This window comes from Ascaphus truei, chromosome 2, assembly GCF_040206685.1.
Source record: "Ascaphus truei isolate aAscTru1 chromosome 2, aAscTru1.hap1, whole genome shotgun sequence".
Classification (NCBI taxonomy): domain Eukaryota; kingdom Metazoa; phylum Chordata; class Amphibia; order Anura; family Ascaphidae; genus Ascaphus; species Ascaphus truei.
This window is the reverse complement of record NC_134484.1, coordinates 393,276,785-393,300,826: the sequence shown is the minus strand read 5'-3', so window position 1 is coordinate 393,300,826 and position 24,042 is coordinate 393,276,785. Positions and strand designations below refer to the sequence as shown.

The 24,042-nt window shown below is 41.1% G+C and overlaps 1 protein-coding gene across 27 annotated transcripts in view; it reads left to right on the top strand.

Annotated features, from left to right (window-relative positions):
* PHF14 (PHD finger protein 14) overlaps positions 1 to 24,042 on the top strand; it is a 416,918-nt gene that overhangs the window by 9,288 nt on the left and 383,588 nt on the right. For 22 of the 27 annotated variants that reach the window (XR_012799268.1, XR_012799269.1, XR_012799271.1 and 19 more), the window contains 2 exons: positions 5,396 to 5,515; positions 6,444 to 6,588. Coding sequence is in view for 22 of the 27 variants with exons in the window: in XM_075587244.1 (XP_075443359.1) it covers positions 5,396 to 5,515; positions 6,444 to 6,588 (265 nt within the window). In the remaining 5 variants the exon portion in view is untranslated. The remainder of the gene's footprint in view (positions 1 to 5,395; positions 5,516 to 6,443; positions 6,589 to 24,042) is intronic. The other 5 variants (XM_075587256.1, XM_075587252.1, XM_075587246.1 and 2 more) reach the window with 1 other exon arrangement.

The following is a 24,042-nucleotide window of genomic DNA, read 5'->3' as shown; positions in this document are numbered from 1 at the left end:
TGAGCTTGGTATGTTTAGATGCTTCTAGTGTGAGCTGAGAGCAATTCAGCCAAAGGGTCGCTGCCTAAAATTTCTGAGTAGCTGACCATTCCAGCAAAGCGAGAGCTTGTGATTAGGACATTTACTGATTTTATGTTATAACAATACCACGGAGGACTGCTCGAGGAAGGGACATCCAAATTCGCAGTGAAAGCACTACATCATAAGAAAAAGTATCAATAAAGAGAAGTTGTGCAACTTCTGACATTCGAAGGAAAGATACTGTCAGGACAGCCTAAAATCAGCGGGGTTGCAGACCCCAGACTAAATTGGAGAAAAGAAGTTTCATTGGATGAAGGATTCGGTCTCACAAACAGTGGAAACAGAAGTATTGTAGACAAGTAAACAACCACATAAGTCAAGGTCACATACGCCTCGACAAGAGACTTTTCATCTGAGGTTTTGAGGTACAGATATGAGAGGTGTTGTGACTTTGGACCAGGAAGATCTACAGGAAGAGGATTAATTTTTCAATGCAGAACTAGTGGCGGCGTTGATCAAAGCAGTTTGAGAGGCTTTGGAATTGGAAGATTCATAGAAAGGAACTCCCAGGCAAGATAAACTCTTCAGAGGGTCTTAAAAGAACTGTTTTCAATTCACATGATGTTAAGACATGATCGTATCAGAATGGATTCCGACGAATAAGAATATGCTGTTTTATAGAATATTTCATAAGGTAGTCTATTGCAGATGGAGAAGTAAAGACTTGAAGTACCACTCGAGGTCGATTTTGACCATTACGAGGATAGCAAGAACAACAACTATCCCAGTGGATGCGGATGCATGAAGAAGCTTTCGAGCTGCATACAAGGTATCGCCAAATGATTGTATGATCCTCTTAGGAAAGATCAACTCAAACCTTCCCCACTTCATTACCTCAAGGGTAAACATGAGACCATAAGAGAATTTCCTTAACTAATGGATGGGGATTTGAATATCATAACATTGGTATATATCATTGTCCTGAAGTACCAGAGGAGCATTATGCTGGCAAAGAAAGAACCTGCAAAGCGCATTGTTGCTATGCATCTACAGTGTGAAATAATGGTGCAAGGAAGTTGGTTCGATCAGTACAGACTTTATCAAACCAATGTTCAACAGCATATACCCGGCCAAGACGTCATGGTAAAATCAGTCAGTCATGTGGCAGTCCAAGTATATACAGGGACAAGGAGGAATGAAAAGCATAAAATTGATTAAAGTGACAGCAGCCATCGTATGCTGGGCAGAGACCTACCTAAACAAGTTAACATCAGTCTATCTTCCATGTCAGTACAAGATGACTGCAGATTACTTGAGCTGTCAACAGTTGAATAAAGGAGAATGGTCTCTGAACGTGATGATTTTTCAATGTATACTAGGTCGTTGCAGTCAACCATAAGGGCATCTAATGGCATCCATTTTCAACAGGACGGTATTCCAGTTCTGCTCAAGGATGGATAATCCACAAGCTTTTCAGATGGATGTCCCGAGTTTCACATGGAACTTCCGTTTGGTGTACATTTTCCTGCCAATTCTGCTTATGCCAAGGGTATCGAGAAAAATAGAGCTGGAGAAAGCGGAGGGGTTAGCCATCTTACCCGACTGATCAAGGCGAGCGTGATGCTCTCAGGCAATTAACATGGCGGTTGAAAACCCATGGCTTTGTAAATCACGGACCAATACAGCACCCACAGCACTAGCACCCACAGCACTAGCAGCCTAGCCATTGAGCAGAATTATTGGAAAAGGGCCTTTCAGGAAGCCATAAAGACACAAGATGGGGTCGACTTCTATACTATTCTACCGTAATACCGTTAAAGTTCCTACAATGGGGTGTAAGAGAATTGCCAATACTGCTATAACCCTTCTTCTATGGTACCAGTGAAGTTCCTTTAAACATGATTTGATAAAGGGCTCATCAGTTGCATCAAAGAGCAAGTTGCAGCTTTAACAACACTACAAGAAAGAAATCTGGCCGTGGAAACTTATCTGCAGATTTTTACAGGAAATAAAGATATTGAGGCATCACATTTTTAGGATAGTGCTTTGGGACTATCACTAGTCCTGTAGGCACTAATGGAATACATATTTGAACTATTACAAGAGCAATCGTTAAATATGCTAACACGGAAGACGTTGTCCCTTGTGACCATTACTCCAGCCAGGAGAGTAGACAAGCTACAGGCGTGGTGTGGTAAGTAGCCATTCCTTATACATCAGGACAAAATAGTTCTACGGTCAGTGGATCATTTTCTACTGAAGGTAGTGTCATCCTTTCATTTAAATCAGATCGTCATTCCTCCTTTCCTTATCAACCAAACAATCCAAAAGAAGAGCATCTACATAAACTAGGTGTTCCAAAAAAGTATTTTTATTGAATCACCACTTGTGCGTGGTGTACTCCTCCCCTCCCCCCCCCTTAATACTGTTTGGGTATGTCCCACTCGTATCACCACCATGAATGGTTAGCAGAAAAAGAGAAAATGTATAGTCTGGTTACCGTAATTTTCTTTTCCCGTTCATGACGGTGAGTATTTTCCCTTCGCTGTTGTATGTAGGCTACATAGTATGTTTTTCAGCTTACGGAAATCCCAAGACTGTCTGCAGGTGAGCGTTGAAGCCTTTTATGGGCCATCGGCAGAAGTTTTTCCTGTCCTACTCAGTCTGGGCGGAGCTACCTACTTGAACAGTTTCTCTTTTTTAATGTTTTGAATACATATGCTTGAGAGGGAGGCTGCATTATAAAGTGAACTAAAATATGAATGCATTTGAGTGCAATGCTGCTTCTGTTTTATTAGCCACCATAACAAAGTAACTTGATGTGTTGCTGCTTCTGGTATCAAGCATTCTCTGTAAAATTACCACATAATTTCTAACTTTTTAGACTTGAAGGATGGAAGGTGATGACTGTCAGGGGGTTGATGAATAAATGTGATTTAATTGTACTTTTTTTAAATTATAAATTTAACCCTCATTTAAAACTTCAATTGCGCATATAATGTTCTTTATTGAAATTGCGATAATTGGTAACATTTATATTACAGTATATTCCAGATTTTGGTCGAGTCACAAATGGTAAATTAAAATTCTCAGTTACCACACGAACGTATACACACGGCCTCAGTGATGAATAAACTAGAGCAAAGAAGTGTGCTCAAACTCTGTACTCCAGGATTATAAGTGTCAGGTTTTCAGGATATCACAAATTTACATATGCTTAACTAATTGGTCTAGCCTTACTCATCATAAAAACAATTTGCTTATGTATGTATTGGTAGACTGAACTTTAGCACCCCTGGAAAAGAGCAGTGGTTTCTGATTCTGTATTTGGGGAACACTGGCTATACTAGTTTTTTAAGAATAATCAATACATTTTAACACAAGTGAAAGCACCTAATTTGCATAAGAATCAGATAGTAATCACACAAAAAAAGCCTGGTCAAGCTGTGGACCCGGAGTAGTTGGCATGTTAACCACTAGACTACACCCTTATATCTTCTGTTCTTTCATGCCATTCTGTACTAGTTTTTTATTGTATAAAAAAAAATAGGTTATATATATATATTTATATATATATATATATATATATATATATCCTGCAGAACTTGGGGATTCCTTGGTGCACAACAGGCTCTGCTCCTGGCTGCAGGGCCTCTCCAGTTGCCAACAAATTAAACTTCAAATTCATAAAGAAAATATGTCCCCCGATGTTAGCTATTTATGTATATCTTTTTATAGTGCCGTTAATGTACATAGCGTTTCACAGCAGTAATACACGTGATGTAATCATATAAATAACAAATATCATGAGAAGTGCTTCAGACATAAGTAACTTTTAGGAGTTGCTGCCCCGAAGAGCTCACAATCTAATTGGTAAGTAGGAAGAACGTACAGAGACAGTAGGAAGGTGTTCTGGTAAGTCCGTCTGCAAGGGGACAAGGTCGATGTATGAGGTGTCAAGTATCAGCCACGGAGCTACTTGTATGCTTCGTTAAGGAGGTGTGTTTTAAGTTGGGTCTTAAAGGTGGATAGAGAGGGTGCTTGTCGGATATTGAGGGGTAGGGCATTCCAGAGTTGTGGCGCAGACAGCGAGAATGGTTTAAGGCAGGAGAGGGCTTTAGACACAAAAGGGGGAGAGAGAAGACATCCTTGAGCAGAACGTAAGAGTTGGGATTGTGTATAAAAGTGAGGAGAATTGTGATACTTTGGCTGCGGTGGCCAATAAAAAGGCACATTATTGCAAGATCATATTTTTTTTGTGCTATTGGTGACTGCATCTATATTTGTAGGGTTTTACAAGAACATGGCAAAAATGAAAAGTTAAATTTACAGGCAATGGGAGGAGGGAGACCGGGATCTGGCAGCATCATGGTTCAAAAACCTGGTGTAAATAGAGAAAAATTATTCTGGGATTGATTGATGCTGTGAACCACTTGGGTGCCCGTATGGAATTAACTGAACTTCACTATGGCAGGCTCTTTTGGCCCATGAAGCATTCATTACTACCGTATTTTGCTAGTTTTTTGCGTGAGATTCAGTCACACAATCTGATTGGAAAAGGAGGGGCCTCTTGCGCCCATCACCACGGTGTTGTCACAACCGTGTAGTTGCAAATTGCTGGGAGGGTTGCGGCCCTTTCAGCGCAGAAGGGTTAAAGAAAGTAGTATCTTAAAGCCGTTCTTGTTTTACTTAATTTAGCTTCGTCTCAAATGTAGTTAAAGCAGCAGTTCCATCTTGGGCCCCACCCATTTAGAAAATGTATTTTTTTATTTTTTTACATTGATAGAAAGCAGGGATTATTCAGAGCTGAAATGCTTTAACTTCAGTTCCTGGAACCCCCAGCTTCCCGAGTACTGGTACTTTGAGGCTTAAATCTCCTCGTCACACAGGCCAATAGGAAGCTGCAATGTAATCCATTGTAGCTTCCTATTGGCCTACGTGGGGGAGATTTAAATCTTTTTTGGTCCCCTGGAGGGGAAAATACCTGTGGCACCTTCCCCAGTAAGTATCTCGGGAAGCAGGCGGACTCCGGTGAGTAATTTAATGCTGTTCAGCTCAAAAGACATCCTGCTTTCCTACACAAGTTTAAAAAAAAAAAAAAAGTGGGGAAAAAAAGAGTAAAGGGATATTTTCCTTTTAAGATGTTTTTGTTGTGATAAAAATAAATATATCTATACACACACATGCAATCCTCTTAAAAAAAAAAATAATAATTACATTTGCATAGCTTTCTTCCATATTACTGCAGGGCCCTCATAATCTTAATTAGACCATTGTAAATTAGATTAAAAACTCCCCTTGAAAGTGCTCGCCTCCTGTGGTAGAACAACATAGTAAACACATTTTCATTCCAGTTTAATGTTTCTTTCCTCAGGTAGAGATGGGCAGGGCCGACAAAAGAAATCGTTGGGCCCAGGAGAAACATATGAAGCAGGCCCCCCTCCTCACCAGTGCACTGGGGGGCGGGTATGAACAGCGGGGTGAGGGAAAGGAGGTAATGAACCTGGGAGGGGGTATTATGATGAGGTAATGGACATGGGGGGGAGGGTAAAAGTGGGAAATGGTTCAGGGAGCATTGTGGGCTTACATGTGGCCCTTGAAATGGGCCTTCATGCCCCTGTCCTCCAGAATGAGAGCCTGGAGAATCCCTCCTTCCAGGTGGCTGTCGGCCAGCAAAGGGGAGGACCTTGCATGTGGTGGGGTCCTGGGGAGGGGTTGGGCCCTTTTTGCCTGGCGGGCACCTTTGACTGACTGGGCCCGGGACAGTAGGCTCGGCTGTTTCGCCCCCAAACCCCCCTCCCCCTGTCGCCGGCCCTAAAGATGGGAAATAGTCTGCATAGAACATTGCTGGAATTTTGTGCTGGTGTTTTTTAACGAGTGGTGGAGGGGAAGATAGGGAGATGGTTGGCAAAATAAAAGGTGCTGTCCCTCCTCCCCTGTATAGTTGCTAGTACCTGTAACCGTTCTTAAAACTAAAAGCAGTCATTATGTTTTGTCTTCTTTTAGTTGGTTAACTCTTTTCATATAATGTGATTAACCAGTTGATGAGGGGGAATTTATCTGTAACTCAACTGTATCAATTACTCTGCTACTTATAGTTACATATAATTACATTTGTTTTTGGTCCTAAAATAGACAATGCAACAATGCAGAGTCCCAGGTTAATGGTACATGATGTCTGTTCTGGATGTTTTTTAAATCCTACAGAGACTGAATACATATAAATAAAAATACATTTGAGTGGCACTTCTGCGCTTATGTAACTTTTATTTTTGAAATCAAGACCTAAGACTTTACAGTCCTAAGGAAATTATAAGGTTAAGCGTTTGTGTTGTATTTTACATGCCTTAATGGCATGTCTGATTTGGTAGTAAACCATGAATATTTTGTCTTATTTTCCCGTTGTTTTTCTTCTGTTTCAGGACTCACTTATTCTTGAGAAAAGTGAAAAATGGAGTTCCCAGAAAATGGATCATATTTTAATATGTTGTGTTTGCCTTGGGGATAACAGTGAGGATGCTGATGAAATAATCCAGTGTGACAATTGTGGTATAACTGTACATGAAGGTAATTTTTCATTTCTCCTATTTTATTGCCAGTTTTCTCTATTTTCCATACAATGTATATGAGGAATTGCATGTTTCAACACAGATTAACCAGATTTGTCATTTTGGCCACCACTCTTGTTATAAAAAATCAAAATTGCTTCTACACCTTTGTAATATGGTAATTCAGTCAGAGGTGTCATGGAACTCTGTCCCCAAAACTCCCACCCCCTCAAAGCCATGGGATCGCATTCGAAGTATGATCATAATCGCCTTTGCTTCTGCAGTGCAACATTCTACTTATTTACATTGGGAAGCACCAAATCATTTACCAGAAAAAAATAGAATACATTTATTTTATTGGTTTTCTTTTGAAGATTTAATTACCTACTATTTTCTTGAATGAATTTACAAACTAGATGATGAAACAAGAAAACTAAGTTTTTTTTTATATATATATATATATATATATATATATATATATATATATATATATATATATATATATATATATATATATTTGGAATGCATAGTTGATAATGTAAATATACTATGACTGATTAGCTACAATAAATTATACTCCGTTGGTTTAAACCTTCAAGAAATTTAAATCTGTGCAAGAAGATACCAGAAAGTGTGCTTTATAACACATCAAACTTTAATGTAAAATGTATCCTTGTGGATGAACTATTAAAGGTGAGGATTGTGTCACCTTAAGCACCTGGCAGTTTTTAATAACGCAGGGAGTAAAAGACCTGGATGCAGGTATTCTTAGAACAGTCTAACATTTGCACTGCACTGTTTCTCCCAACTCTCTAGCTTTAAAGCTGCAGACCAAGCAATATCCTACATGTATGTTTTATTATTTTTTTTAATAAATCAGTTCTGTACGATGCGAAAATACTTGTAGCATTTTTTTTTATTTAAACAACTCTGAAGATTTTTTTTTTTTTATAATGTAACGAGCATTTTTTGTTTCTATAGCAACAATTTACAAAGTCGCATCCCCTTCCTCTTCTGAAGTAGGCTCGGGCACACCCCATTTTGAGCCCTGCCCTCTCTCTAGCAGTGCACCAATTGTATCTGCCTGGTAACATGAGCTTTCCCGCAGAACTTTGCATCTTTGGTCCTCTTCTAACAGCCATTTAGTGAATCCCCGAGCCTAATCTTTGCTGATTGGCAACTTGGCTAATTACTTGTCATTGTGTGGATTGTATTGATACACATATTAAAGGAGAAAAAAAAAAAAAACGGCAGCCTGGACTGCTGCTTTAAGAAAGTAGTCAACAAATAGCTTCCTGACTGGGATTGTATTGTATGTCTTTATTTATATAGCGCCATTAATGTACATAGCGCTATTAATGTACATAGCGCTTCACAGTAGTAATACACGTGGTAATCAAATAAATAACAGATAATATAAATAACAGATCATGGGAATAAGTGCTTTAGACATAAAAGTAACGTTAAGGAAGAGGAGTCCCTTCCCCGAGGAGCTTACAGTCTAATTGGAATTACATGGTATCAATGTATCAAGGACATTTTGCTCTATGTGAAACATAATCCAAGTACTTTTCGCATAATTAAATAGTAAAATAACTTTTTTCAAAGCAACAGACTGTGCTGTTTTTTATATATATTATATAAACATCTGAGTTGTTGGGCTACCCCGGCTCTCAAAATAAAATAATAGTAGTTTCCCCAAAAACACACTGTCCAAATCGTCAGCCTTGCTCCAGTAGCCAATAGAAAGCTGCAACTTCATAGCGAGGTGATGCAGTGCAGTGTTTTTCAACCAGGGTTCCTTTGAAACTTTGGATCCCCTAAAGCAGGCCTGCACAACTCTAGTCCACAAGGACCACAAACAGGCCAGATTTTCAGGATATCCCTACTTAAGCACAGCTGGCTCAATTTGTGGCTCAGTATGACCTGAGCCACTAATTGAGCCAGCTGTGCTGAAGTAGGGATATCTTGAAAACCTGGCCTGTTTGCAGCCCTCTAGGACTGGAGTTGTGCAGGCCTGCCCTAAAGAGTTCCCTGCAATTTTCTGCTAATTTGAAAATTGTATGAAATACAAAAGAATTGACAAGGCATCTGATCTCAGACATGCTATGAGCGAGGGTGGGGGTTTCTTATAATGCATCTGATTTTAAACTCGTTATTAGAGATGGTTGAAGTTCCAGAGAATTTCATATAGGGTTCCTTAACCAAAAAAAGGTTGGAAGTCACTGATGTAGTCGGTATGTCTTTATGATTGTACAACTGGAAAAAACTTGGCACATACACTTTTTTTTCAAAGTTTTGATGATCTAATTATGGGCAGGTATAGTGTAGGTGTACTGAGGTTTCTGAGAACAAAGCATAGGAATACGTAAAAAAAAAAAAAATAACAATTGATTAAAATACACAATCATTATAGACATACTAGTCAACTAAAACTGAACATTGATTAAGCTTAATCAATATTGCGGATTAATGAATACTTATCCAGACTGTTGTCTAGATAGACCAAACTACATATTGTATAAAACAGGGTTTCCCAAACTTTTTTTTCCGTGACCCGGTTATTTTTGAACTTCTCCTTCGTGACCCACTAAAAATGTTATCGCCTATACTGGCCTATAGGGCCTGCACAGACACGCACGCAGCCACTGATACACACACACACAGCCACTGATACACACACACACACAGCCACTGACACACGCAGCCACTGACACACACACTGATACACACACAGCCACTGATACACACACACGCAGCCACTGACACACACACACACACACGCAGCCACACAGAGACACGGCTACACACACACACACACTGATACACACACAGAGACACTGCTACACACACACAGACACTGATACACACACACACAGACACTGATACACACAGACACTGATACACACACACACACACACACACACACACACACACACACACACACACACTGATATATATATACACACACACACACACACACACACAAACACACACACAGACACTGATACAGATACACACACACACACACACACACACACACACTCGCTCTCCCCTATACGCACACAGACACAAACAGTGAATTACAGGCAATGACGGATGTGAGTGACTGGAGGGGGGGCCAGGGACTGGGTGGGTGGGAGGAGGGGGGGACTGGGTGGGTGGGAGGTGGGTGGGAGGAGGGGGGGACTGGGTGGGTGGGAGGAGGGGGGGACTGGGTGGGTGGGAGGGGGGACTGGGTGGGTAGGAGGGGGGACTGGGACTGGGTGGGTGGGGGGACTGGGAGGGGGGACTGGGACACTTGGGTGGGAGGCAGTGACTGGGTGGGTGTGTGGGAGACGGTGGGTGGGAGACAGTGGGTGGGTGGGTGACTGGGTGGGTGGGTGACAGTGACTGGGTGGGTGACAGTGACTGGGTGGGTGGGTGACAGTGACTGGGTTTGACAGTGACTGGGTGGATGGGTGGGTGACAGTGACTTGACAGTGACTGGGTGACAGTGACTGGGTGGGTGACAATGACTGGGTGGGTGACAGTGACTGGGTGGTTGGGTGAGTGACAGTGACTGGGTGGGTGACAGTGACTGGGTGGGTGGGTGACAGTGACTGGGTGGGTGACAGTAACTGGGGGTTGACAGTGACTGGGTGGGTGACAGTGACTGGGTGGGTGACAGTGACACTTGACAGTGACTTTGACAGTGACTGGGTGGGGTGACTTACCTTGCCGCCGGACGCTTTCCCCTGCTGCCCACGATATCCCCTGCTGCCCCCGATATCCCCTGCTGCCCGGGACGGGAGGTGGGCTTGGGGGCACGGGAGGTGGGCTCGGGAGGGGGTGCCACGGGAGGTGAGCTCGGGAGGGGGTGCCACAGGAGGTGAGCTCGGGAGGGGGTGGCACGGGAGGGGGTGCCACGTAAGGTGAGCTCGGGAGGGGGTGCCACGGGAGGTGAGCTCGGGAGGGGGTGCCACGGGAGGTGAACTCGGGAGGGGGTGCCACGGGAGGTGAGCTCGGGAGGGGGTGGCACGGGAGGTGAGCTCGGGAGGTGGGCTCGGGAGGGGGTGCCACAGGAGCTGGGCTCGGGAGGAGGTGCCACGGGAGGTGAGCTCTGGAAGCGGGTCGCGGGAGGAAGCGGGCCGCAGAGGACTTCCTCCTCCGTCCCACGTTGGGAGCGGGGGGGGGAGGAAGGGAGCGGGGGGGAGGAAGGGAGCGGGACCGCGAGGGGAATCGCTGCCATTTTTTTAAACTCGAGCGGGGGGGGGCGGGGGGGAGACACCGCGCGGCCAGCCTCGCTGCGACCCGGCAATTTTGGTGCCGTGGCCCGGTGCCGGGTCGCGACCCACCATTTGGGAAACGCTGGTATAAAAAAACAAACATTGTATACTAAGAATTCCCATCAGATAAGTTGGAAATGGAAAAAATATAACTTTTTATTTTTTATAAGAGTTTGGATTATTTTAATATTGAGTATTGATACATCTCGGCATGGTACTGCATTGTCCGCATGAACATAACAACAAGTATATTGTAATATTCCTCAAGTGTTTCCTTGGTTAGTATAATAAAATGTATTTGTGAGAAATATGCATTGTTTCATGTATCATATAAGGCAAACATAAAAGATGTAGAAAAGGGACAGGGAGACACGGAATACCCACCAACTCTCAAACAATTATAAAGTATACCAAAAAAAAAAAAAAGTCTATCCTGCACTCAAAAATGATAAAATCAGAATTTGTCCAAAGTAATATTTTTACTGATCTAAAAGATAACATTTGGAAATACAGTCCTCAGCACAATAAAATACTAAATGTACCAATCCCAATGTCTGTGGTATTGTCAATGAAATGCCCAAAAAACAGTCAAAGGTTGTTGGTCCTGAAGTGTCTTTATTCAACAATAATCTTCCTATAACATAAGAGGGGGAGAAAAAAAACAAAAAAAAACAGACCATTGCGCAGCAGACAGACTCAGCGGAAACTTTCTCTGCATGAATACAAATGCCTACTTACAGCATTCTCTGTTAAAGCATGTGGTTGATATAAACTGTGCGTTGGCCACCAGTCTCCTTCCTGGATCCATGAATCCCACGCAGTATTCAGCCGTTTAGCATGATCTCCAATACTAGTCTACACACCATACATCAATCTATATTACCCCAAAAATAATGACATAAATATGGCGGACACTTTAATAAAAAAATCACAAGACAATTCGCACTTACAATGTGTCTAGTCTTGACTCTTGATACACTGTTGCCATCCGCAGCTTCAATTGGGAGCTTGCATTTGGCAAAGAAGGAGCGAAGTGAGTGATATCACTGACAAAAATGAGTTTGTTCTATTTGTTACTCAATATAACTAAATGGCCCCCAAAATTAATAGAATGTTTAACAAACATTGGGGGAATACTACAGAAAGATAGTTACAAACATTTTTGCTGAAGAAACCTCAAATTGAATATGAGGGCAACATTTTTTAAACTTGCACCAGCTGCGAGTTGCCCAATTAGTACCTCTAAAGAACAGGTCATGTGGGACCTAAAGGAGTACTATACATGTATGAAATGTATTGGTTGTAAATTTAGCGTCAAATGTAAAAAAAAAAAATTAGATCCAATGTAACTGGAAAATCTTATGATATTGAGTCATTTATGAGTTGAAAAAGCAATTTCTCAATGTACCTGTTTGAATGCCCATGTGGGGTACAATATATTGGAAGGACAGGGAGACCTCTCAGCGATTTGCAGAACATGTATATAACATTAGAAAGGGCTTAGACACCTAGTGTCTCAAATTGCTTTAAAATTAAGCATGGCCAAAACCCAGAGGGTTTAATATGCAAGGGTATAGATTGCATTATAGCAAACTGGAGAGGGGGAATGGGATAAACGTTATATCTAGACATGAAAGTTGTTGGATGTATATGCTTAAAACCCAGAAACCAGAGGGCTTGAACATTTGAATTCGATCTGGCGGCATTTTTGAAAAATTAAAAGTAGTAATTATTCTGTCTCGGACCATTAGAGGTTAAATATCACTTTATCATTTCTACGCTTATGAAGTACGTTATTAACAATTTTTTAGTATATTGTATTTTAAAATGTGTAATTTTTTTAATGTTTATCTCAAATGTATATATGTCCAGGAAGTCACGTTTTTTGAATGAAGGTGATAAGGCAATCCCTTTACCTCTACTATATATAAGGGGTAGTCATGCTTTGTCATTTGAATATATGATTCTCCTACATTCTTTAAAAGTGGTTTTGAGGGCATTTTAAGATACTGCAGTTATTGGTTAAAGATGCAGCTAATGTCACTTTTTACCATTGTTTTTTAATGTGATCTTTACCCTTCGCTAAGGAAATGTAAGGGTTACTTGACTTTTTAGGCTATAAAACTACAATCAGAAGAGCTCCAAAACCCCTGAGGAACTGACACTCCTGGTCACGAAATGCGTAGGGTGGAGCCTAATTGCATTAGCTGGTATTGAGGAGGAGATTTGGACCAAGCAGTAAAGTCATCGGGGGAGGTGTCGGAAAGATTCGTGGCCGCGAGGAGAGAGAGAGAGAGAGACGCTGACCCTTCGCTGCCGAATGCCAAGCTCCTGATTCAAGCTGCAGACGGCAACAGTGTATAAACAGTCAAGACTAGACACATTTGTCACGGGAGACCAGATTTATTAACACCTTTTTATACCGGGATCATTGATTGAGCAAATCAACGAGGTAAAATAAATTGTCATTTATTTCAGGAAAAGACATACAATGTAACACAATTTACAGGGTTAACACACTTACTGGGAACGGGGCTAACGAATCAATCTATCCTCTAAACGAAATTCACAAAAATTACCTCTGTAGGAGCCCTTTCCTTGACCGGTAGGTACGCTCGAAAGTCCTTGAACTGATTTTGGCATGCAATGCCAGCCGCGAACGCTATGTTCTCAAAAGCAGTACTTGGAAACTTTTCTGAGTTGAAAATCCTTGAAGCCGGCTCGCGTCTATTCAGTACAGAACATCTGTGAATTTGATGCTGTTGGTTTGGCTCTTGGAATCTGCGCTCCTCATTGGCTGCAAATCCCCTTATGGGGTTCAGGGTCTCCTTCAGTAACATTTACAGCCTATCAGAGCGTGGGAATTCTCCTTCCAGGCAATCACCGATTTGCCGGTATTATAAAGCCGAGAGGCACCTTTTTTCAGTCTGTAAAGGGGAATGCGCCATCCTGGCACCTCTGCCTCTTTGCATACTGAGCCCACCCACTGTCCAGGCTCCACAGTCTGGGTCCTGGCAAATGGTGGCCGGATAGCCCTGTGTGTTAGCCCAGGATGTGGGTACTCAAGCAGAACTGCAGTACCCCTCCTGTTCTAACACCTTATCATCCCTGAGGCTTTCAAGTCCTGACTCTGCATAGACCTATAGGCACCAAGCTTGGTAGCCATCTGGTCTCTCGGAATCCATGACTTGGAAATCCCACAGTTCATTTACAGGTTATCAGTACATATACCTATTAAATATAATTATTTTAATAAAATGTACGGTCCTGTCTTTTGTGTGATGAAATGTATAAGTTCCTATTCTGGTGTCAGGGATGGAGTGAGAGTATAACTTTCCTACACACTCACTAGCCTCATTCTTGGCACACTTTAGAAATAACTTTTAAAACTTTGTTCACACAATAAATACTGTTCAGCTTTATCACATAGCTGGAGCACCCCCTGAACCCATATACCAGATTCAAGGTACCTTGGCATGTATCAGGGTACCTGGGCATGTGTCAGGGTACCCCTCCTTATAATGGGGACCCCCTGTATGGCTAGAGGTATAAATTAACCCCTTCATGCCCATTTACCTTGTCTGGAAGATGCTGCAGCAGGAATCCTGGCGGTAAGTCGTAATAGCGTTTTCAGAGTCAGAGTTTGACCGGAGTAATGTGCTTGGCTTTATCTGAGAGTCTCACTCAATTCCAGGATCCAACTTTTTGGGGTATCCCATGACTCCGGAACCCCTATACATAGACACATTTGAAAAGACTTTCTCCGACAAAACCACCCTGAAACTTACAGCCTAGAAATCTCCCGGTCCCAGCATCCAAGGAAACGCAAAACACACAGAAATCTTTGTGTGCAAATTATGCGACAGTCACAGTAATGCATTTAGGACATCTGGGTCCAAGAGCTGACACTCCAGGATGTTAACACATGTATCGGGTAACCAAGTGGGCTGAACCTTTATTAGTGAGCCTGGTTAACACCTTCACCGTTACAACATCGTAAGTGTGAATTGTCTTGTGATTTTTTTTTTTTTTTTACATTAAAGTGTACCCACAGTACTACACTATATTTATGTCATTATTTTTGGGGTAATGTCGATTTGGTGTATGGTGTGAGTACTTGTATTGAAGATCATGCTGAGACTGCTGAAGACTGCGTGGGATTCATGGATCCAGGAAGGAGACTGGTGGCTAAAGCACAGTTTATATCAACCACATGCTTTAACAGAGCATGCTGTAAGTAGGCATTTGTATTCGTGCAGAGAAAGTTTCCGCTGAGTCTGTCTGCTGCGCAATGGTCTGTTTTTTTCTCTCTTACGTTATAGGAGATTATTGTTGAAAAAAAGACACTTCAGGACTTACATTCTCTGCCTGTTTTTTTGGATATTTCATTGACATTACCATGGACATTGGGATTGGTACATTTAGTATCTTTAAGTATTTTATTGTGCCGGGGACTGTATTTCCAATTGTTGTCTGTTTTGTAACACGTTTTGGGAAAACTTGTGTCAGGTTCCCCTTGGCAGCCATTCCTAGAATAGTATTATACCACTAAGGAATTTCTTTCCAACACGTGCACTTTAAATTAGTTTAATTTTGATTAGTGCTTTAGGCACTTTTACCTTATTATTTTTTTTTTTTAGGTCAAGCGCTTGTATGTTAATTAGTATTTTCTTAGCCTGATATTCAAAGATAATGCAATTAGAGTTGGTCCAAAGCAGTATATTTACTAATAGGGACTGAAAAAATATTGTGCAACAAACAACAACAAAAACAGAAAAAAAATTAAACTGTGAAAGACACAAAGCAGTCCAAAGTGCAAAAGGGGGATGGAGAGGCAACATAAACGTACCAGGGCAATGAACCCTTTCTTTTAGCCCATTCCTGCATGAAAAAAAGGAGTAGTTCCTTTTTAAGACCAAAAAAGGTCTAACCCAGTCCCATCAGGAGTCTCAAGATACAATGCTAATACTTATACTTTTGAAGTCCTTTTGTAAATGCTGTTAAGGATAGCAGCGTTCTGGTGATCCCCACGCATCTGGCTACTGTGCTGTGAGTTAAAGATATACCGGTGCGCCGAGATATAGCCCATCCATAGGTGATGTCATCCTGACTCGACCAGTCTCCTCCAATCACAGTGGGGGCCGGACTCAAAGCGCCAATAGTGAGAGATGTCAGTGCTATACACCCCTGCGTGCTGTCATGGATAACGTCGTCATGGCAATAATAAACACATCAACCAGGCGACGACTCCATTGTAAATATTTGAGTGGAGCGCCGCTTCATTCTCTGCACTGTCTTTGATGACATTGTGCTGGCAACAGTGTACAGAGCAGCCCTGCGGCTCCGTTACAGGGATATCAACCCAGTCAAACTTCGTTCTTTCAGCATCACACACATAGAACAGAAAGAGGAAACATCATTATTACACATCCTCACAGAGCATATATATTCACACCAAAAGTACTACTTTGATGAAGATAAATATAGACCGTAAGACCTGATCTTCTACTACTCCTCTGTATTTCTAGGGCCACAGTCACAAACTGTTGGATCACATCAAATTGTCCAAATCCATTAAAGATGCAGATGCAATAGAAGGCAAAGACCAAAAAGAGTGGTATAATCTCTAGGGTAAATAACATTCACAGACAGGATTGCAAGCACCATAAACCTACCAAAGGTACACAAATTTAGAATGAATTATAATATAAAACATAGATATGTCAACAAAGGTACAGAGGTCATAGTGGGCTACAAAAAGATCAGAGCGAGATGCACAGCGATCACTATATTTGTTGAGACCAATTGATCATCCGCACCAATCATAGAATTAAATCCCTCCGTTATCTCATGCCATCATTCACAATAGGCAGACAAGTTTTATTGGGATATTTTCAAATAGGGTTCCATGTCAAGTTCATCCTTCGACAAACATGACATAAATCCTATCGGTTATGATACCATGCAGATAAAAGGATAGAGATGAAACTCCGTCGTGTTCATTTAAAACCATTGTGAGATTTTTTTGTGGGGGAGGGGAGAAGAGGCCCTGCGCTCTTCCACAAGGCATTTGAATTAAATGACGGGGGACCGCACAAGGCCTCTGTAATTTTCTCTGACTTAGACGGCTTCGGCGATGCGGTTTCAAATGACGTCACAGGGTCATGTGACTTGACATCATTTGACACTGCGGCGTCATGGCAAAGCGATGTCAAATGACGTTCGGGGTGACATGACGTGATGTCACATGACCTTGCGACGTCATTTTACGCGTTAGAAAGGGTAAGGGGGTCGCAGGGCAAAAAGTTTGTGCACCCCTGGGTTAGCTAAATTACATTTACCATTTGTCCATTATTTCTTTTTCTGAGTGCTCAGACTAACTTCGTTTTGCTGAAGTTTCAGTAAGGACTACAAAGTTTCAACACATTTTGTTACTGTAGCTTTATAACTGGTTGTTATTGAGTTCATTTATTTATAGGAACTATGTTTTACAACATAAATCAAATGACAACAACAATAGATCCATATCAGTATGGAATAAATTCTATCTGTATGATACCTGGTGCTTAGGATATAGTGCAGTACTTTTCAGTGAGGCAATTACATAACTTGTTTACCAAATGTTTTCATTGACCGGTAAGTAGGGACTGCTCTAAAATAGGAGTAATTCAAGACTAATGGTTTTTTTAATATATCACTATGGAAGTTATTACCCTCATTTGCATCGCAGACATTACAGATATAGCAGATGTTGCTCCTCCCATTTTCTCACAATATCGGATCACAGCTGGCGTGATGTTGAACGCAAGATTTACCGCTTCTCTAATCAAATAAATGGAGCCATCCGGCAAAATCATGTGATTTTGCAAACAAAATTGTGCGACACTGCTGTAATATCTTTTACATCTGTATTTGTGGGATGTTTTGTCATGGATATTCAATCTTGGAAAGAGGTTTTCTCCACATTGGCTACTATTTTCTGGAGGTTAATGTATTATTGCTTCATTTTATTTTTCTGTGGGAGTTACATTTATTCCTTATATTTATTCCTTATGCTTTTGCCAACTATCAGTTAGACAGTATTGTGATCAAAAAAGATTAGCCTATCTATATGGTAAATGGTGATCTGGCATATATGTACAAAAAGTAATTAAACATATTGTGACTCACATGAATACCGTCTGTATTAACCTTTCCAGGTTCATGTATTCTGGAATAAGACTATTTCTAGCGTCCACATTATTATACGTTACTCTTGTGGATTCATCCATGTAGTTCATCATCTGTGACTCCTAAATACCATAAAAGACTGGAAAAAAGACACTCCATAGCAGGTATAGGGTTATATACACACAGGAAGTACCTCTTCTTAACATCATGATGACTGATTAGATAATGCTTAACAAACTGTTGCTTACAAAAATGCTGGTTTATTCGTTCCAAAAATAGTAAAATTGGATGCAAATATCACAGAAAAAAACTCCAATGTATATTACCTTCATCTTTTAAAGATCTTTAAGGATATCCATTTACTCACAGTTCGTTTAAATACAGTACTGAGTGTTCTTGACATGTTTGTATTCATGTTTAAAGAAAGGAATAAACGTCATTCTTGTCATGATCTTTTGAGTATTTTCAGGCAAGGTAGATTATATGGCTCAAATATAACAGTTTTGCTGCCTTAAGGGCCTGCCCCCTTCAGATGTGAAAGGTTTACATTTTAGACAGAAGCACTTAATAATATTTTCTAATGCCAGGGTTTCTATCATCTTATTATAAGGTTTATCAAGGCTGCATTGATTAGACATCAAATCATTTGACAAATATCAGTATGGGATTTAAATGCCGTGGACTAAGAACCAGTGTTAATGTTGCAAGCAATTTAGAAGATCAAAAATAACACAATAAACATCATTATTACAGGTTAGACCTTCAAGTGTAATTTATTCTGGATTCAGAAATTAGTTCTTCAGGCTTTAATTGTGGATACAGGGGGTTCTCTCTCAGACACCAGAAAGAGTGTTTTAGGTCTTTGATATATTCCGTTTGAAGTATTGTCAATTTTTTTCTCCCCTCAACATGACCTTATTGCAAGTTTTTAGTAAACGTTGTAGATTTGTCTCCTAGAATTTTTGCGCGGCTGCAATAATTAATGCTGTCCGATTTCTCTTAATATAAAATATGATAATTGTGTGTTACATTAGTCAAGTGATCCCAAACTTTGGCTTGAATAATGTAATTTTCTATATAGTTTTCTTGTATATTTACCGATCGTTCAATTTCACATCTCATAGACCAAGTTGGAACATTTTTCATTTTTGCCCAACCTTTTCACTTTAAGTAGCCTTTATATAGCTGTACATACATGATAAATTAATCTGAACCTCTTTAATATCACATTTTCTGAACTATTCTGGAGGCTTTTCTTGCAATTATGAAGAATGTTCTATCAGATGGAAATTATTGTTGCCTTCCTTGCATTTGTCCGTTTTCTGTTTTTTTTTTCTTCTTCTTATGAAAAGCAAAGTGTAATACAGTGGCGGCCGACCTGAGTCTAAATCGGCTAGAGCCGCGATTTTCAGATTATCCCGGTTATGTGCAGTTTTGTGTTGTTTTCGCCCGGAGTGAACTGCGATATTTTCGCGCTCGTGATATTAGCATTTTATTCTCGCTGTCTGCAATACTGCAATGCCGTGTAAAAACTCAGGGGGGCGTTTGCGAGCTGTTGTCTTGGAAGTCTAATACCTTTGCGGTTCAACCTACGTCAGTACACAGTCTGTGTGTGTGCGCGCGCAGTAATTGTAAATTTGCATATTTAAAGTATACATGCATTTGCAGTGCTGTTCTGCAGTACAGTACAGTATGTCTCATTTGAAAATTGTTGAAACGCATAGGCGTGTACTGTACTGTAACAGTGTCACATTTCGGCATATACAGCGCTCTCCCCTCGCTCGGGATAATTAACTGCACTGCAGGGTATTTCAACTTCTTATCTTCTGTGCAATGCAGTACATCTCTCCCACACCATTCCTTTGAACGTGCGTCTGGTTTCAATCACATTCCTGCTTGACAGCAGGAATTTACTGCGCATGCGCCTGTAACTTCGCCCACCACTGCTTGCTTGAGTGAGTGAAAAATTTTTTTTTATTGTAATTTTTTTATTTTTATTTTCTCCACAATGAAAAAAATATAGGGTAAGTCCCTAAATGACCGAGGCTACTACCTGGGCACTTTTGACTATAACTTCTCCACTTGATTGAAGACAGACACCAGTGTAAATGATAGCTAATATTATAATAAACCTCCGGTACTCACTCAGGGTGTTGGGCAATGGTGTATACCGGATAGAAGTACTAAGGGACACCTCCCGAGGGGCGCCCCTAAGTAAGTCATGGCCCGATCACCTGACGCCTCACCTGTCTCCCCTATGTACCGCGTGGAGGTAATCAGCCGGTCTGTACTCACAAAAAGCCGTTCCCGTTAGGCACCGGTAGAATCCTCTGGCAGCTTGTGTCCACGCTGCTTCTGGTGTCAGCGTGCTCCAACCGGAAGTGACATCACAAAGAGAAAAAAAGGTTGGGTTGTTCCGTGGTCACAGCATCTTCAACAGCCAACGCATGGATAATAAAAAACTTTATTGGCAACTAGCAAAGAACATCAGCACGAACCACTCTGACGCGTTTTGTCCAGGCTTGGAGTGGTTAGTGCTGATGTTCTTTGCTAGTTGCCAATAAAGTTTTTTTATTATCCATGCGTTGGCTGTTGAAGATGCTGTGACCACGGAACAACCAAACCTTATTTTCTCCACAAGCCTGCAAAAACCATCTTACTGTATTACGATATTCAATCTGTGCTGTACAGTAGCTTTTGTCTGCGACCCTGTGCGTTTGACTGCACATGGTTGATTTGTGTGCTTTTTACGTACTGTATTTGGGGGTGTATTATTATGATGAACTGCCTTTTGAAATTAAAGTATGTCTTTAGCTTTGAACTTCATGCGGCTGTCTTTAATTTTTGGAATCTTGCCATTGTGTTTTTAATCCGTCCATAGCCGAGCTTCAAAGCCTCACTGCGCCTGCGTGTAATCCTTGTTCAGATGGGAGCTATTTAGCTACTTACTGCGCATGAGTCACCCAACCCCCCATCTCCACAGAGTCATTCGACAGACACCACCACAGAGTCATTCATTTTCTGAAGCTAGTCATTGTGTTTTTAATCCGTCCCTAGCCGAGCGTCAATCGCCTCACTGCACCTGCGTGTACTCTAAGCCTCTTTGAGATGGGAGCTAGCTGCTTACTGCGCATGAGTCACCCAACCCCCCCCTCTCCACAGAGTCGTTCATTTTCTGAACCTTGCCATTGTGTTCTTAATCCGTCCATAGCCGAGCTTCAAAGTCTCACTGCGCCTGCGTGTGATCCTTTTTCAGATGGGAGCTATTTAGCTGCTTACTGCGCATGAGTCACCCAACCCCCCCCCCCTCTCCATAGAGTCGTTAATTTTCTGAATCTTGCCATTGTGTTCTTTATCCGTCCATAGCCGAGCTACAGTACAAAGCCTCACTGCGCCTGCGTGTAATTCTCTTTGAGACGGGAGCTTTGAGGCTTTGTTTACGGCAACGTGTTGGAAAATCCCTTCTCGAATTTGATTTGCACAGAGCATCACCTTGATATTATAATAATAATAGCATGTTTTTGTATTGCGCTGTTAGTTACAGTATACGTAGCGCTTTCCAGAGACATTTTGCAGGCACACGTCCCTCCCTGTCCCGTGGAGCTCACAATCTACTGTATGTTTTTGGTGCCTGAGGCACAGGGAGATAAAGTGACTTGCTTTTTATGTACTGTATTTGGGGGCTGTTTTGGGGGGTTTATTGATCAAATTATTATGATGAATTGCCTTTTGAAATTACTGTACTCTACTCTACATTATGTAATTTCTTTGAACTGCAGCACAACTAATCCTTCATCCCTCCCCCACGCACACACAAACTCTTTTCGACAGACACCTCCACAGAGTCATTCATTTTCTGAAGTTAGTCGTGTTTTTAATCCGTCCTTAGCCGAGCGTCAATCGCCTCACTGCGCCTGCGTGTACTCTAAGCCTCTTTGAGATGGGAGATAGCTGATTACTGCACATGACTCACCCAACCCCCCCCCCCCCAACCCTTTGAGGCTTTGTTTATGGTAACGCTTTGGAAAATCCCTTCTCGAATTGGAAATGTAAATCTGATTTGCACAGCATTGTGAGAATTGAGAGTAAAAAAACCCAGTAACTGATTCATGTTGTTTTGTCATTCATTCTTATACTGTAGGGGTGGGGGTGGGGGGTGTGGTTGTTGTCAATGATTATGATTACCAGGAATGTGAATAAATATTTATTTTATTTCATCAGGAACAAAAAAATACAAATATAAAAATAATCATGAATAATACATAATGCAGTCTTTATTAAGTTCTTCTGGCAGATTGAAATTGGATAAACATTTAGAAAACATTTGTAAAACATGGAGAAACATGAATTATGCACATTTATAAGAATATTATGTAATAATATATATACACTGTAATGTATAATATATGTATACCATATATATATATAATATATATAATCACCACGACTATTAAGGTTATGGTGGGTAAAAAAAGTGACTAAAACCCTCCACAGTAAAGCATAAAGCAACTGTAAATATTCCTGTATATTCATTTGCATGTCTTAGACAGGTCTGCAACCCTGTCTTTCACCATTATCACCCAGCAAACAGCACTTCCACTGCAGCAAGGGATTCTGGGAAATGACATATATATATATATATATATATATATATATACAGTATACTGTACATAGTAATATTATTTTTTCCGTCGTTATCTTGTTCCTCATTCCGTGTACAGTACAGTAGTTCATTGAGAGAGGAGATTTTGTGTACATCAATACTGCTGTTTATATACTGTACATTTGACTGTACAAACAGATTAGACTGGACACAACACCCCACCTCCCCCCAGGCCACCCTTTTTTCCTGAAACGACAAGAACACAAAAAATTAGTGCAGTTACTGTATGTGCGCACTGTATTATGGCATTGTGTGATATGTAGTACTACTGTAGATGGCTGGTGCTGCTTTCTCTGAAAAGAAAAAAAATGACCAGTTAGTAGGCAGTTACTGTACTACTGTCAAACTAGTCTACTGTATACTGGAACTACTGTATACTCTGACTACTGTTAAATACTACTGTATGTAACCTGATGGCTGGTGCTGCTCTCTCTGTAAAGAAAAAACTGTAACTACTGTACTGTATACTCTGACTATTGGGAAAGAAAAAATCTGTGCCATAGTTACCTGTATCATACTGTACTTACAATACTACTGCACAGTACTACTTTCCTGATGCTTGCCCATTACCCGCGATCACAATGGGCAACACAGTCGCAATATGGTCTATATATTTATTGCAGAGTTCCACGGTGAGTACATCGTTCCAAAAACTCATTATGCCTTTCAACAACTCGTCCTTTTTGGAGGGTTTCGCCACTTTCCGGATATGGTCCTTCAGCTGATGCCAGACCATTTCGATCGGATTGAAGTCTGGCGATCTGTCATTGGAAAAAAAAGGACAATTAGTTTAAGAGATACAGTACACAGTAAAAACAGTGGGGAAAAAAATGAGACACGGTCTACTGCACTTACTCCGCTGGCGTCTTCACCCAGTTGATGCCGCGCTCAAGGATATGAGCTGTTGACGCGGTGTGCTTTGGATCGTTGTCCTGGTAGAAGCGGTGACCATTCGGGAACTCGCGTGTGATGTATTGCACAATCTCAGGGACAATGTTGTCTTGGAAGAAAGCTTTATTCATTATTCCTATAGCAAGAAAAGAAAAGTGCTCAAAAAACTGCACAATAGTACAGTACAGTGCATACAGTAAGCTTACACTAGTAAAGTACAGTGCATAAGGCTACATTATATTTGATATATTTTACCTTCAAAGATGACAATGCATCCTGGTCCACGCCTAGAGATGGCACCCCACACATGCAGCTTCACGGGGTGTTTTGGCCGCGGCTTCAAAGATATGCGGCCTTTTTTGTGGAATGCAAAGCTTGCAAATCTCTCCAGCAATACAATAGACTCATCAGTGAAGATGCAATCCAGGAAAGTTTCCCCACTGTTGATCCATGCCTGGGCCTGGACCACTCTTTTGATTCT